General features: G+C 39.0%; 1 protein-coding gene across 6 annotated transcripts in view; it reads left to right on the top strand.

Annotated features, from left to right (window-relative positions):
• Window positions 1-17,147, top strand: part of ACSL3 (acyl-CoA synthetase long chain family member 3) — a 74,933-nt gene that overhangs the window by 24,469 nt on the left and 33,317 nt on the right. For 4 of the 6 annotated variants that reach the window (NM_001143698.1, XM_021074566.2, XM_021074569.1 and 1 more), the window contains 1 exon segment: window positions 16,759-17,147. This exon segment is cut by the window's right edge and continues 28 nt beyond it. The exons of the other annotated variants lie outside the window; for them this stretch is intronic. In NM_001143698.1, coding sequence (NP_001137170.1) covers window positions 16,798-17,147 — 350 coding nt within the window. In that variant the 5' untranslated portion in view covers window positions 16,759-16,797. 6 annotated transcript variants of the gene reach the window in all.

The following is a 17,147-nucleotide window of genomic DNA, read 5'->3' on the forward strand; positions in this document are numbered from 1 at the left end:
GATGTGGTCAGGTACATGTAAAGGGGAAAGGAAATTCATCATTTTATATAGGTTAACTATACTATAGAGTAAGTGGAATTTCATGGACTATTTTGGAAACCCAATGTCTTGAATTCTAAAACTCCACCTCTTCACATTTGAGAACTACAAGTTCTGTCAGTTAAGAAATGTTTTAAAAATTGACCTCATTCATATGTGTACATATTCTTTGTGTAATTGTTAGGCTGAAGCATTTAAAACTCTTTAAGAACTCTGGAGAAGCAGATTTTGATTAAAATTTCATTTTAATGCTATTTATTAGTATTCCCCCTAAAAAGGACTTGTGGAATTTGAAAGAGAACATTAACAAATAGAATTGGAAATGAATAAATTTAGACCCATTATCATCGCTATTAAATAGTGTTTTAAAATCTGTTACAGATTCATAGCAAGTTGATTACTCTTTTTTTTTTTTTTTGATGTTCAATTGTATTGATTTAAAAGGAAATTCTGGAGTTCCTGTCATGGCTCAGTGGTTAATGAATCCGACTAGGAACCATGAGGTTGCGGGTTCAATCCCTGGCCTCGCTTAGTGGGTCAGGGATCCAGCCTTGCTGTGGTGTAGGCTGGCAGCTGCAGCTCCAATTCGACCCACAGCCTGGGAGCCTCCACATGCTGTGAGTGTGGCCCTAAAAGCAAAAAATAAAATAAAATAAATAAATAAAAGGAAATTCTACCCATGAGTCTAGTGATTCATAGATAAATATTTTATGGAGTAGACAGTTTTAGGAGTTAATCACTCAATTCAATATTCCACATTTGCATGGTAGCAGAAAGTATTATTTGTGCATATAGTTGTGCAGAAGAGAGAGTATTCAGAAGCTTTTCATTGGTATTTAAAAATGTTCTAGATTAGAAGTTTGGAAGGAGATGGGGACAGCAGCAGGTTTGCTACTCCCTTGGCTTAACACGAAAAGGTTTCTTAGAGTCAGGCCAAATAGTTCTCATAGCTATTGAAGGTGGATTCCTTTTTCTTAGGCCTTCTATTTTTAAAACACTGTCTAATTTTTGAACATTTATGGAAAAGCTTCAGAGATCAGAAAACTGGGTGCACTGGAGAATGGAGGAAAGAAAAGGAAAGACAAATCTTTATCATAGTAGCTTTTTAAAACCTGTTTAAAAAAAGCTTTATTAGTGGTAAAATAATTAAGAATTTATGGAAAGAAGAAAATATTTTATGTAAATAATTAAAAAAGGAAAATAAGATCATTTGAATAAAATACAGTAAAAGACTAAGATTGACTAAAGGAAGTAATTGCATATTTAAACTTTATCCTTAACTATTTAACATTCAGATAGTACAAATAATGAGGTTGATATATGTTAGTTGTGATATGGTCATTCTTCCAGTTATATATATTTCTACAGCATACCTGCAACTTATAATTATATGTATTATTTGCTTTTTCTTTAGGTTTGAATTTAATGTTTTTTTAATTGACGCATAGTTGGTTTATAGTAGTGTTTTACTTTCAGGTATATAGCAAAGTGATTCAGTTTATATGTATATATATGTGTGTGTCAGTGTGTCTATAAAACTGAATATATATATTCAGGTTATTTTCCATTATAAGTTACTATATTGAATGTAGTTCTCTGTGCTATAGAGTACCTCCTTAAATCTGTTAATTCCATACTCTTATTTTATCCCCCCACTTCCTCTTTGGTAACCATAAGTTTATTTCCTATATCAGTGAGACTGTTTCTGTTTTGTATAGATCCATTTGTAATATTTTTAGATTCTACTTATAAGTGATATCATATGATACTCATCTGACTGGGTTATTCTGTCTTTCTTCACCTAGTATGATATTCTCTAGGTCCGCCTAGCCATCCATCCATATTGCTGTAGATGGCAGTATTTCATTCTTTTTTATGGCTGAATAATATTCATATATATTACATGAATACACAACCCCCCCATTTTCTTCTTTTTTTTTTGTCTTTTGTCCTTTTAGGACTGCACCCATGGCATATGGAGATTCCCAGGCTAGGAGGTCTAATCAGAGCTGTTGCTGCTGGCCTACGCCAGAGCCACAGCAGCACCAGATCTGAGCCACGTCTGTGACCTACACAATAGCTCATGGCAACACCAGATCCTTAACCCACTGAGTGAAGCCAGGGATTGAACCTGCAACCTCATGGTTCCTAGTCGGATTCATTAACCACTGTGCCACGATGGGAACTCCACACCACATCTTCTTAAACTAGTTCCTGTTGATGGGCATTTAGGTTGCTTCCATTTCTTGGCTGTTGTACATCATGCTGCTGTGAACACTGAGGTACATGCATCTTTTCAAATTAGAATTTTCATCTTTTCTGGATATATATCCAGGAGTGGGATTGCTGGATTATATGGCAGCTCTATTTTTAGTTTTTCAAGGAACCTCCATACTGAGTGGCGGTGCCAATTTAGATTCCCACCAGCTGTGTAGGAGGGTTTTCCCTTTCTCCACACTTTCTTCAGCATTTATTGTTCGTAGACTTTTTGATGATGACCATTCTGACAAGCTTATGATGATAACTTCATTGTGGTTTTGATCTGCATCTTTTCATGTACTTGTTGGCCATCTGTGTGTCTTCTTTGGGAAATGTCTATTTAGGTCTTCTGCCTATTTTTTGATTGGGTTGTCTCCTTTTTTATATTGAGTTCTATGGTCTGTTTTGTATATTATGGATATTAACCCCTTGTTGGTCACATTGTTTGCAGATATTTTCTCTCATCTGTGGGTTGTCTTTTGTTTTGCTTATGGTTTCCTTTGTTGCACGAAAGCTTTAAGCTTTAAATCCCATTTGTCTTTTTTTTTTTTTTTTTTTTTTTGCTTTTATTTTATTTGCCTTGAGAGACTGAGCTAAAAATGTACTGCTACGATTTATGTCAGTGTTTTACCTGTGTTAGCTTCTAGGAGTTTTACGGTGTCATGTCTTAATTTAGTTAGGTCTTTAAACCATTTTGAGTTTATTTTTGTATATGTTATGAAGGAGTGTTCTAATGTCATAGATTATACGTAGCTGTCCAGCTTTCCCAGAACCACTTGCTGAATCCCTATGTCTGTTTTTGGTGCCAAAACCATGCTGTTTTGATTATTATAGCTTCGTAGTATTGTTTAAAGTTGGGAAGGTTTATGCCTCCAGGTTTTTTTTCTTTTTCCTCAGAATTGCTTTGGCCATTCGTTTTTTTTTTTTTTTTTTTTGTAGTTCCATATAAGTTTTAGTACTATTTGTTCTAGTTCTAGTCACAGGTATTTTTCGAGGGATTGCATTAAATCTGTAGATTGCTTTGGATGGTGTGGCCATTTTAGCAGTATTCTTCCAATATAACAGCATGGGATATCTTTCCATTTCTTTGAATCATCTTTAATTTCCTTTATTGTTGTTTTATAATATTCAGCATATATGGCTTTTACCTCCTTGGTTAAGGTTATTCCTAGGTAATTTATTTTTTGACGCAATTTTAAATGGGATTGGTTATTTTTAAACTGCTTTTCAATTTTTTTTTCTTTTTTTTTTTAGGGATGCACCCACAGCTTATCGAAGTTCCCAGGCTAGGGGTCGAATTGGAGCTGTAGCTGTTGGCCTATGCCACAGCCACAGCCATGTGGGATCCAAGCCACATCTGCGGTCTACACCACAGCTCACGGCAATGCCGGATCTTTAACCGAGTGTGGTCAGAGATTGAACCTGCATCCTCATGATTACTGGTTGGGTTCATTAACTGCTGAGCCATGACAGGAACTCCTGCTTTTCAGTTTTTAATTTAAATATATTTATGGCAAAGGCCTGAATTTTCCTGCCTCCTTACCTTCCCCTCTCTCTCCTTACCTTTCTTCTCCTCTCCCTTCTAGTATGTCTTTAGGGTCAAAATTTTATTTTCTGAGGTTAGAATAAGTATAAGCTTCATAATTTTCTTAAAAAGACCAAACTATTATTTCCTCATCAGATTTCCTTGTTGTGAATTGAAAGTTCAGTTAATCCAGATGGTAATATGACTCAATACTCTAAAAAAAGTCTGCTTTTTTTTTTTTTTTTTTTTTTTTTTTTGTCTTTTGCCTTTTTCTAGGACCGCTTCCATGGCATATGGAGGTTCCCAGGCTAGGGGTTAAATTGGAGCTGTAGCCACCGGCCTACACCAGAGCCACAGCAATGCTGGATCCGAGCCGTGCCTGCAACCTACACCATAGCTCCGGATCATTAACCTACCTGAGCAAGGGCAGAGATTGAACCCGCAACCTCATGGTTCCTAGTCGGATTTGTTAACCACTGAGCCACGTCGGGAACTCCTAAAAAAATGTGTTTAATAGACTTTCTGGTCTAGAATTTCTTGACCTTTTAAACTTGTTGTATTAAGGAAATACTTACATGCATTAATAAGCTTGATTTTCAGGCCCACAGTCTAATTTCATTCGTAGAACAGTAATAGCTGTGGTGTCAGAGTTCAAAATTTTAAAGTTGTTGAAGATTGTGTTAATACTTGTAGTTTTAGAAAACGAAAATCCTTTTTCTTTCAGTAAAGAATGAGAATCAATGCATACTGAATCAATGCAATAAATTATTTTGTATATTGATATTTGTAAGAATTGAAAAAACTGTCCTACAGTTGGGTGTGAGTGTGTTTTTGCTTTCAGCAGTGGATACAGTTGGTTAAAGTTCTAAAATCATTCTCCTGAAGCCAATATTTATTGTTCATATTTTTATTGGGGTCTTAGTATTGGGAGGTAGAAAAGCAAACATATTCATCAGGGCAGGGACCTGCCTCTAAAGAAACTCTTTTCCTGATAGTGAAGTTGCTGGTTACATTTTCCAATACAGCTCATCAGAGCCTGGTTTTGCGAAGGACATATTTCTACCTTTTTTGATCCTAGTTTCTTACTTCAAAATAAGTAATTTGGATAATTTATCAGAGACTCTTTCAGTTTCTGTAGAATGTACATGACCATGACTTTTGTGGAAAGGACAATCTGTAAGTAGTGAAGGGCTTTTTATCCTCCCCTCCCTATTTTAAACTAATAATATAATATTAACCCTAGAGTTTAGTGAGCATGGGGAAATGAGAAAGTTTGGGTGGGCTTTGGAACCAAAACATGTTTGTTAAAATTTTACCTCATCTGTTAGATATGTCTTTGGGCGCAACATGCTTAAAGTTTTGTTTTTGTGACAGATGAGATGATATAAAGGTCCCTACATAGTCCTTGCTTGCTTGGTGCTTAGAATTGCTTCCTGTTTATTGCATGCTTGGTGAAAAGTTCTAGTTACATTTCATGCTGCAAATACAGATCCATTGCTGTGCAGTCCACTTATTTACTCCTTATTGGAGACAAAATATTGAGTGGTTTTTTTTTTTTTTTTTTCCAGGTATGGATAGTTATATAGTATTGATGCACGTTTGGGTGTTGGAGGCTGCAAGGAAAACAGAGGAGAAGATAGGATTGGGTCGTGGGCAAGATTAACCAAGAAATAAATTGTCTGTGGCATATCAGCATACCCCCTCTGGAGCATTTTCTTCTCACCTCCTCTTTCTCTGCCTCCAGTGAGTCTGTAGGAGAATTTCTAAGTGTAGGGGTTCCTTCTCTGCTCTGAAAGTTGAACTTTCAGGTGCCTCTTCTTGGTGGGGCTGAGTGTGGGAGTGTAGAAGCCTGCTCAATTGGCAAAGTGAGTTTAATGGCGTTATTGACCTCTTCCTTCCTACGGATATTACAAAGGTCTTAGATTCAGAGTTCAGAGTGTCTCCCATTTCCAGTGTTGAGCCCTCCAATTTGTGGAGGTTGATGGATTGAGGTACTGCTGTGCTGCGTCTCTCCTGAGCCTACATGGTGTTCATCATTGTAGACAGCTGTAGCCAGATCTAAGCAGGTTGAACCATGTAATATGTTAGTATGGATTTGATTCCTGAGGGAGCTTACTATCTCCCTGCTCCCTGCAATAAATTCAGGCATTTACATTTTTTTCCTGTTACTGTAAAACACATTGTCTCTGGAAACTTTTCACATGAGGATTTGTAGTCTATTTTTTTTTTTTTTTTTGCGTTAAAATGGGAAGTTAAAAGAGATTGTATGACTATGATATTCCTAATACTCCTTGGTAACAATTTAAAACATAAAAATTTAATATCAGAATTTCATATACCTCTGAAGCATGTTATTTGAGAGTGATTTTGTAGGTGGGCATTGATCTTCATTACTTTATGCACAGTTGTTTTCATAACCCCAACCTCTGTCTTCAGTTTTTTGACAGTTACGCGCAATCCTGTCTACTCTCCTTTCTTCTCCTCAGTCTCTCCAAGTCTCCTGTGTTCTTCTCAAGTAATGTAGGCCACACAAGGAGAGATTTTCCTTAAACTTTATCATTATGATTTAACAAAAACTAAGTAAAATTATATAACATGTGAATAACTTATTTTGACATAATACAATTGATTATTTACATAAAATGTTTTAAAAACATATTTCAGGTGTTTGAACCTAGCTAGTTGTAATCACACAATTTCACCTTTAAAGATTTAGTATTGGCTAATTTATCATTGTGTAAATAATGATGGGTCATTTTCTTTCTTTTTTTTTTTGTCTTTTGGCTTTTCTAGGGCCGCTCCTTATAGCTACAATTAAATTTTTTAAGAATTAATAATATGTGTGGAAGTCCTTCCAGGTTAATTGTATGTACATAAAGCTTTTTTTTTAAGGGCCACACCTGCAGCATATGGAAGTTCTCAGGCTAGGGGTCGAATCAGTGCTGTAGCTGCTGGTCTACATACGCCACAGCCATGCTAGATCTGAGCTGCACCTGTGACCTACACCACAGCTCACAGCAATGCCGGATCCTTAACCCACTGAGCAAGGCCAGGGATCGAACCTGTGTCCTCATGGATACTAGTCAGATTCAATTCCCCTGAGCCATGACTGGAACTTCCACATATAACTTGTTTTTAATGGTTGCATAAACATGCACCTTGTGGGATGTTTAAGTTCTTTAGTCATTCTTTGATTTTAGATTGTTTTCTGTTTTCAGTTGTTAAAAGAAAAATGTCCACAATTTACTAATCTGGTAGTGATCAGCATCCAATGTAGCAGGTAGAAAGGAGCTCCAAAGGGCTATAGGAAGCAAGAGATTTGGATAGATCCCAGTGAGCAGGATCAAGGAAGTTCTACCAGGCATTTGCTGATTGGTTAGAGCAGAGTGACTTTCCTTATATGGAGCAAAAGGTGGTGTTGGATCCCACTCAGGTAACTTGTGTTGAGTAGGCAAGGCTGATTGATTCGCTTAAATCTGTGTTTTTGTGGAGAGCTGAGCATAGAAACATAGCTAAGTTTTGCTTTGCTTACTGGTGCTTAGCGTGAGCAACTCTGTCTTGGGCCTAATCTAGTTATTTTAACACATATTTTTGCCTTTGAAATAATACTACCAGACCTTGCAAGCTTTGCCTTCAGACTGTTCTACTTACCGTAATTCTTTTTCGTTGTAGTCATCTGTCCCCTTATTCCTTACATAGTGGAGTATCAGGTCTACTAATAACCTCTCATTATTCTTTCAGTCTTTTGAACACCACAGCCTTTCAGTTTCTTGACCTCCTGTCCTTAAATGATCTCATAGTCCAGTCTGCCTCTGCTACCTTTCCCCTTCCCCCATTATTGCAATCTAGACAACCCCGTGATCAATAACTACATGCCCTCAACAGTCTCCATTTCAGACATTCTATTCAGGTCATTCACTACCTCCTATGGTTCTAAGACTCCCTTTAGCGCCTTAACTCCAGCAGTTCTATAACCTGAGCTAGGATCTAATTCCTTTGATACTATCTCCTTTCCGCAAACGCTTTGCCTTCTCCTGGCCTTCCTTTCTCAACTTAAAATTCCCTGATCAGTCGTTATACTCACTCCCTTGGAAATAGTCTTTCCTCTCTCTCCCCGGTTTTGTTCTGATGCTAGCCTGACAAAATCCCATCCTTGGTTAATTCAGCGCTCTGCCTGATCAATGTTGTGTTCTGTCAGCTGACCTTGGCTGAGAAGCACACAACTGACTTGATTAGTCTCACTTCACATCCACGACTACTACCCTTTTGAGCTACGAGGTGATCCTGCTCTGACGCCTGTTGTCCTAAATGACTATTTCATACTTTCTCCTTAATTTTTTAAAATATTTTTCTCCCTCTCAGGCAGTGATTTTTTGCTTTCTGTTACTCTGATAGAGAAGCACCCACAAGAGGCTCTTCCACCAGCTCCCGTTACCACTTCTACCCACCCACATGCATTTGCATCCCTGTTGCTGTAAGACCAACTTTTCCACTTTGGTACCAACATCTCAGCCACTCTCCTTCCTACCCAAAGATGTGACTCTTCTGCACACAGGCCTTTGGTATCTACAGTACAGGTTTTGCATCCACGGAAATGGAGAGTTGACAGTACTGCATTGTTATATGTAGAGGATTGGAGCATCTGAGTGGCGTCCTGGAACCTGTCCCCAAGGATTCTGAGAAATGACTGTAATTCTTTCCTTTTTTGGGTCATAGCCATAAGGATGCAGAGAAGCTGCGTTGTCTCATTTTTTATTTTTTATTTATTTATTTTGTCGTTTTTTTTTTTTTATTTCTTGGGCCGCTTCCGTGGTATATGGAGATTCCCAGGCTAGGGGTCGAATCAGAGCCGTAGCCACCAGCCTACGCCAGAGCCACAGCAACGTGGGATCCGAGCTACGTCTGCAACCTACACCACAGCTCACAGCAACGCCGGATCGTTAACCCACTGAGCAAGGGCAGGGACCGAACCTGCAACCTCATGGTTCCTAGTTGGATTCGTTAACTACTGCGCCACGTCGGGAACTCCATGTCTCATTTTTTAAAACAAAAGGATTTGCTTTGACCTGTCCTATTAATTCATTTCCCCATTCCTCTTTAGAGCTCTCTTCCTATTCTTTTTTTAAATTTTATTTATTTTATTTTATTTTTTTTTAAGGGCTGCACTCATGGCAATATGGATGTTCCCAGACTAAGGGTCCAATTGGAGCTACAGCTGCTGGCCTTCGCCACAGCCACAGCCACACAGGATCCGAGCTGCCTCTGCGGGCTACACCACAGCTTATGGCTATGCTGGTTCCTTAACCCACTGAGTGAGGCCAGGGATCACACCTGCATCCTCATGGATCCTAGTTGGGTTTGTTACTGCTGAGCCATGACAAGAAACTTCTCTCTTCCTATTCTTTAACTCTCTCCATTTAGGCTTTGATCTTTAACCACAGTTTTTTTCAAGGTTAACAGTGACCTTCACATCCTCAAATCCAATATCTAAGTCTCAGTACTCACTTTTTTTTTTTTATTTTTAAAAATTGTAGTAAAATATACATAATAAAATTTACTGTTGTAATCATCTTTTTTTTTTTTTTTTTTTTGCTTTTCCAACTTTATTTAGAAAAATAAATACAGGTCCCAGTGACCCCACGCCCTCCCCCACCCCGTAATCATCTTTAAATGTATAGTTTATTGGCAGTAAGTATGTTCATATTACCATCACCATCGGCCATCTCCAGAACTTTCGCCTCTTTCCCAACTCTGTACCCATTAAACAAACACAGAAGCGTTCTCACAGTGGTGGTGGTCTGCCAGGCTACATTCTCACTGTATCCTCTTCAATCTCATCCTTCCACTGTCCCTCTTCCTCCCTTGGCGCAGCTGGTGTGCTCTTCTCCCAGGTATCCAGGTGACTGTCTACTCATAACATCTGAGATGCCTTGTCTTACTACTTTATGAAGCAGCAACCTTTTCTCCCCCAGTTTCATCTCCTTTAACCTGCTTTGTCTCGATAGCTCCTGTTACTTCTTTTTCTTTGAATTAAAATTTTTTCTTAATTTAAATATTATTCATTTATAATGTTAGTTTCAGGTGTACAGTAAAGCAGTTCGGTTTCACACACGCACACACACGTACACACACACATTTTAGATTCTTTTCCCTTATAGGTTATCACAAAATATTGACTAGTTCCCTCTGCTATACAGTAGGTCCTTATTGGTGTGCCTGTTACCTCTTCATTTAGTTATTTATTATTTATTTAGTTATATTTTGTTAATGACTATGACTGCATCCTCTGGAACAGTTCTGGGTATGAAGTCTGTTCAGTATATGGCAAATAAATGAATGATTGAATCCTCGTTCATATGTGCTTAAGAAGCACTTGTTTTTCTGTAGACTAGAGTTCTGAGTGTGAGATTGCAAAGGGTGTGTATGTGTTTAATATTGCTGGCTTCAGTATACTCTGGATATTGTAGTATTTTATGCATTTATGAAACTATTGGATGAAAATTAGCATGGCTTCATTCTAGCCTTGATTACAAGTTAAATAGAACATATTGTCTGTATGTATTATCCTGCATTTCCTCTTTTTTGGCTTCTCTGTACATATTTGCTCAGTTTTCCATTGTTTGATAATTTTTTTTTTTAATTTATGGGAGTTCTTTGTACATTTTGTGGTGGTATTTTTCTAAATCTTATTTTTCTTTTGTTTTTCTAAACAATTGTCTCATCATACAGAAATGCTAAATCTTTAAAATTTATATGGAAATAATCTGTAAGAATTGTTAAGAAAATTTTGAAAAATATGGCTGATAAGGGTCTTACCTGATATTTAAAGCAGTAGTTCTCAAACATTAGTGTATATTAAAATCACATGGTTGCTGTTTAAAACTGAGTCTGCCAGTAGTTTTCAGTTTGTAGGTGCTGAGAAGATAAGGGATAGGGGGAAGAGACATGTCTGAGGAATCTTCTTTTTAAATATTTCCTAAAGTAATTATGATTGGTCCATGGATCACAGTTGAAGAAACATTGCTGTAAATCTACTATCTTCGGTAGAGGATGGTATTAGCAAACCAGTAGACAAATGGATCCAAGAAATGGAATAGTGTCCAGAAATGGATCCAAGTGTGAATGAGAACTTACTATTGATGATGACATTTTGGTTAATTGATAGAAGGATAGTTTATTTAATAAATAGTTCAGACAGTTCATCTGAAAGAAGACGTTAGTTTTCTCCCTTACACAGTGAAGAAAATAAACTTCATGTTGATTAAAGATCTAAATATAGGAGTTCCCGTCGTAGCGCAGTGGTTAACGAATCCGACTAGGAACCATGAGGTTGCGGGTTCGGTCCCTGCCCTTGCTCAGTGGGTTAACGATCCGGCGTTGCCGTGAGCTGTGGTGTGGGTTGCAGACGCGGCTCGGATCCCGCGTTGCTGTGGCTCTGGCGTAGGCCGGCAGCTACAGCTCCGATTCAACCCCTAGCCTGGGAACCTCCATATGCCGCAGGAGCGGCCCAAGAAATAGCAACAATAACAACAACAACAACAAAAAGACAAAAAAAAGACAAAAAAAAATCTAAATATAAAGATTATGCAGATAATAGAAAAAATGTAAGGTACTGTTAGTTTAACCCTGGGATGGATGAGGCCTTTTTAAACTAGATTGGAAACCTAGAAGATGTGAAGGAAAAGATTAACAGATTTAATGGTTCAAGTTTACTTTCTGAAAGGTGATACTCATATTCCCAAAAGTGGCAACTGGTACCTATGACTAATTACCTAGTGTAGACAAAGTCACCTGCTGTATTGGTAAATAAGCCATCAGCCACTGTAGCTGCCTCGACTGTGTACCCTGAAGGGGATTCAGGATAGAAGGAAAATGAAATTCTGGCCATGGATGGGTAAGGTGCATATCAAAGGAATGATTTCAGTGGGCCCAGACACTTGCATCTTCCCATATATAGAAAAGTGCTAATAAACTCATTGACTCGAGCTATTTGTTTTTTCTTTAATAAGCAGAAATCTTTTGATGTTCAACTACCTCCCCCCCCCCTTCAAAACCCCTATATATCCTGGCTCCTCACATACCTCTTTGGAACAGACCTTCAGAGCTATCTGAGAGTCTGTCCTCTGGGCTTAAGTCCTCAGTATGTCCACTGAGTAAAACATAATTCTAAACTTTTCAGCTGTGCAACTTTTCCATTGACACTAGTCTACGTTTGCGATAGCAGTTGGCTAGTTTTGTTACTTTACCTAGTTTATCTGAAACACTTTGGAAAAATTAAATGTCTTAATTGCATGTGGCTAATACATCTAGGCTGTGTTTGACATTGCTTGGCTCTGACCTGCTTTTGCTTTCACGACATTGCCCTCCAAGTTCTCCTACTTTATTGGTCTTTTCCAGTGGGATTTTCCTTCTCTCAGTCTTGGCATTGGTTTGCTTCCAAAAGTTTTCTGTCCTTGAACTTGATCTTGGAGATTTCCTTTGTGGCCTCTTTGGGCAGCTCTGACCCCTCTTAACTTTGACAGTGTATTTGGATGACTCACAGACATCTTAAACCCATGCTTTTCAAGACTTGTATTCATCTCCTTTCCACCAGTCATCCAACCGCTGACTGACCTTTTCGTGGTTTATGTTTCTGTCTTTGGTCTCCCAGTTGAAGGCACCAAAACTATTTTCCCTCCTTTCACTGCCTCTACTCTTAATTTGCAACTGTTCTGATTAGGATTCAGATATAGTACCACTTGCACTATATTAAGCAGAAACGATTTCAGTGGTTGGGAAGGCTGGAGGAATAGCTGCTACCCCTTGCCACCCTCTGGGCAGTCAGGAGCCAGGAATCCCAACTGTTGGCTTCATGCCATACCCACCATAGCCTCCTGATGTGGGGGTAAAGGATTATTTATTTTTTTTGTCTTTTTGCCATTTCTTGGGCCGCTCCCCTGCGGCATGTGGAGGTTCCCAGGCTAGGGGTCGAATCGGAGCTTTAGCCACCAGCCTATGCCAGAGTCACAGCAACGCTGGATCCAAGCCGCGTCTGCGACCTACACCACAGCTCACGGCAACGCCGGATCGTTAACCCACTGAGCAAGGGCAGGGATCGAACCCGCAACCTCATTCGTTATCCACTGCACCACGACGGGAACTCCTGGTAAAGGATTATTTATCTTTTATGTAATTTCCTTCCCTCCAATTTCTGCTGCCTTCAGGTATCCTCTACATACAGTTATTGTCTAAAACTGTGTGTTTGCATACATTGGAATGCAAACCCAAGTTCCCTCCTCAGCACCAAAGGCTACAACAATTTGATCTTTAAAATTTGGGACCTTTAATACCCTGCCCTCATCTCATCCCTATGCTGCTCTACTGGGTAGCTGGTGATTTCCTGAACACCTGTTGCTTTTGGTGCTAGTTCAAGTGCTATGGTATCATCTATTTCAAAGTCTCCATTCCTCTGCTCTGCCTACCTCCAGACTTTTAAAATCATAATAAATTGCTGTTTGGTCCAAGAGAACTTCTCAGAAAAGCAGAACTAGCCTCTACCATTTACTCTTCTCTTCCTGAAACACTGTGTATACTCACTGATTAGTACTTACTAAGTTTTATAGTTTTGGCTCTTATATTTAGGCCTGTGATCCATTTTAAGTTAATTTTTTTCTGTATGGTAAAAGGGGTGCATTTTCATTGTTTTATGTGTAGATATCCAGTTGTTCCAGCATCATTTTTGAGTGTGTGTTTTTTTTTTTTTTTTTTTTTTTTTCTATAGGGCCGCTTCCTGCAGCATATGGAGGTTCCCAGGCTAGGGGTCTTATCAGAGCTGTAGCTGCCGGCCTACACCAGAGCCACAGCAACACCAGATCTGAGCCGCATCTGTGACCTACACCACAGCTCACGGCAACGCCGGATCGTTAACCCACTGAGCAAGGCCAGGGACCGAACCCGCAACCTCATGGTTCCTAGTCGGATTCGTTAACCACTGTGCCATGACGGGAACTCCATCATTTGTTGAAAAGACTATTTTTTCCCTATTTAATTTTTTGGCTATTTTTTAAAAAGTTGGTTGTCTATAACAGGAAGGTGTATTTCTGGACTCTCAATTTTATTCCATTGATCTATATGTCCTTTTGCTAGTTAACACACTATCTTGATTACTATTGCTTTCTAATAAGTTTTGAAATTGAGATGTATTAGCCTTTCAACTTTGTTCTTTTTTGAGATTTTTGTTCTTTTTAAAAAGTTTTGGCTGTTCTAGCTACCTTGAATGTCCCTGTGAGTTTTAGGATCAGCTTACAAAATTCCATATAAAAGTCAGCAGAGACTTTGATAACGATTGTGTCGAATCTATACGTCAGTTTGAGGAATGTTGCCATTTTAACAATATTAAGCCTTAGAATCCATAAATTGGATGTTTTCTATTTACTTAGGTCTTAAATATCTTTAAACAATATTTTATGGTTTTCATATTACACATTTTTCACTTCCTGTTATTATCTAACCTAAATATTTTTGAAAGTGTGGTAAATACAATTCTTCATTTTCTGATTATCCATGGCTAGTGTGTGGAAATACAATTGATTTTTGTATATTCATATTCTATTTGGCAACCTTTGCCGAACTCTTTGTTCTGTTAGTTTTTCAGTGGATGGATTCTTTAGGAGTGTCTGTATTAGTCAAGTCTGTGGGTAAAGGTATTTTTTAAAATCATGATTTTTTTAGTTCAAAATACAAATATGCAGAATTAAATTTCAGAGTACTTGGTGAGTTAACATCATTCTCCTGGGCTATTAAGGGTCATCTCTTCTTTAAGCTCTGATGTCCTGGAAGTAGCAGGACCATTGTTTTTTTTGTGCTGTCTTTCTGTACAGAAACCTCCAGCCTTTTCTGGCTGAAATCTAGATTCTCTGGGCTCATCCTCCAGGGTACCACACAGTACATTGTCGAGAGAAGAGCTTGGAGTGGTGGACAGAGCCCAGAGACCAGTTGGGTATCTTGGCTTCTCACCAGCCCTGTGTAGGCAAATTTGGAGGTGTTTCATATCGTGTGAAGTTTCAGAGTTTGTGTAAACTGGGCATTTTATATATTTAGATATTTAGCAGCTCTGAATATTAATTACTCCCCCCCCACACATCTTCTTGTATTGTTTTCTTGTTTGTTTTAGTGACTTAGCTGGCCTGTTTTGGAGTTTACTTTTTCTGCAGTGTGCATCCTCTGATGGTAGTCCTTTGAGGGAACAGCCTTGGGACACACACAGTTACTTCGAAGTGCCCTCTTCAGCGGATGACAGCTTGACGTTAGTAGAGCTCTTGAACGGTCTCCCTGATCTGCCTCTGTTGGCACCACATCCAGCAAGTACTCTCTGCTGATAGCTAGCCAATTGTTTTATTGTTTTGAACAAAGCCCTGGGGCAATTGCCGGACAGTGTGATCCAGTTAAATTAGATGGCCTCCATGGGGATTGTATTTGAGGCCAGCCTTTCAGCTGCCCTGGCTCTAGGAGGTTTCTTCCTAGTGTCTCTTTCCCCGACTCCTCTGAACTTCTCTTGATATGTTCTTTTGTTTGTTTCTCTACTGGAACTGCCAGCCTCATCTTAGTCACCAGAAGTCTCCATTGTTTCCCAAAGTGCCATTAGGCTTGAATTTCTCCATTCTCAGTTCCAACTAAGGTTAGACCTCTTAGGGGTTGCTTAGGGGTTCTCTGTTCTTACAGCCTCCTTCTCTGGCCTGTGGAGAACATCTGAGTTGGGTCCTGGGTTGTGGATGTAGCCACAGGTCTCGGGAGCACCTCTCCCTGAATCTACCTTAGGAACCAAGGTGCCTAGTTTCTTGGCCTGCTGCATTTGTGATAGAGCTTCTGCCTGTGAGTGGGGACTGGTGGAAAGAAGGGATTCCTCAGGTATCTTGGCTATACTTTCCTGGAATAGAATTTCTATAGCATGGAGATAAAAAATGCTAGAAGTCATAGTCCTTCTATGGATTTGGAGCTGGGTGCAGTAGTCAGTAGTTTGCTTCAGTCTTGTTTCTTCAAAAATGCTGTTATTCCTTACTTACCATACAAAGGCTGTTTCCTCTGCCTAGTGCTCTTCTCCTGCACTCTCCCTCTTCCTCTAGGTCTCAGCTCATATCTCACTGGCCGGAGTGTCTCTCCAGCCCTGCCCAGTCACTTAGCATTTCCCTATGGTGTTTGTTTTCCCTGTAGAGTTTCTCACTGTGACATGCATATATGGATGGATTTGTCTGCCTCTCCCAAGGAAGGTATAGGTTGCGAGAGAGAAGAGACTGTGATAATCCCTGTACTTAGAGTACTGTCTTAACACATAGTAGATTCTCAGTACGTCTGACAAATGCATCGTGTAAAATGACCAAAGTTACTACCTTCTTGCTTCAAAATTTAACCTGCCTGAATTGAAAAATATCTAGAATTACAATGGAAAGAGAATTTGTCTTGTTTGCCAACTCTAATTGCTCACCGCTTGAAGTAAAGAATGGGTTTTCCTGGAAAAGAAAGCAGTGCTGATTTAGCAGTGGCTGTGAGAGCCATGAGGGAGGAGAACGTGGCCTGTGTGCAAAGTGTTTGCCGTCCCCAATGGAATGGGACCCTGAAGGACAGGAAATGGGTGCGCGGTTGGTCTCCATCTGATGTAGGTCTTCTAGCTGCTTCCTCCTCACCGCTGGGAAGTATTTTTTGATACTGGGTGTTAGATTGGAAAAGCCACCTGTTTACAGAATGATGTGGAAACTTTTTGTGGAAATCCCATTGTTAATCAGGAGGGCACAAATGAGTGTCCTACAAATACAGGAGTGGCCAGGACATTGCTGGCGGCCAGTATACTAGCTGCTGCTTATTGGGAAACAATTGTCTGCCTATCTAATATAAAGACCTTTTCTTTTAAAGTTATTTAAGAATGGTTTTTGACTAATAAACTTTCTTTCTCTTCCTTCTAGATTCTTACAGAAATCTGTTAATTCTACTTTTTGAGCACTATGAATAACCACGTATCTTCAAAACCATCTACAATGAAGCTAAAACACACCATCAATCCCATTCTTTTGTATTTCATACATTTTATAATATCACTTTATACTATTTTAACATACATTCCATATTATTTTTTATCTGAGTCAAGGCAAGAAAAATCAAACCGCATTAAAGCAAAGCCTGTAAATTCAAAACCTGAGTCTGCATACAGATCTGTTAACAGCTTGGATGGTTTGGCTTCAGTATTATACCCTGGATGTGATACGCTAGATAAAGTTTTTATGCATGCAAAAAACAAATTCAAGGACAAGAGTCTTTTGGGAACACGTGAAGTTTTAAATGAGGAAGATGAAGT

This window comes from Sus scrofa, chromosome 15 (assembly GCF_054392235.1).
Source record: "Sus scrofa isolate SSC_HxYL_T2T_F1_AM1 chromosome 15, Sscrofa_HxYL_maternal_Yorkshire_Landrace_v2.0, whole genome shotgun sequence".
NCBI lineage: Eukaryota > Metazoa > Chordata > Mammalia > Artiodactyla > Suidae > Sus > Sus scrofa.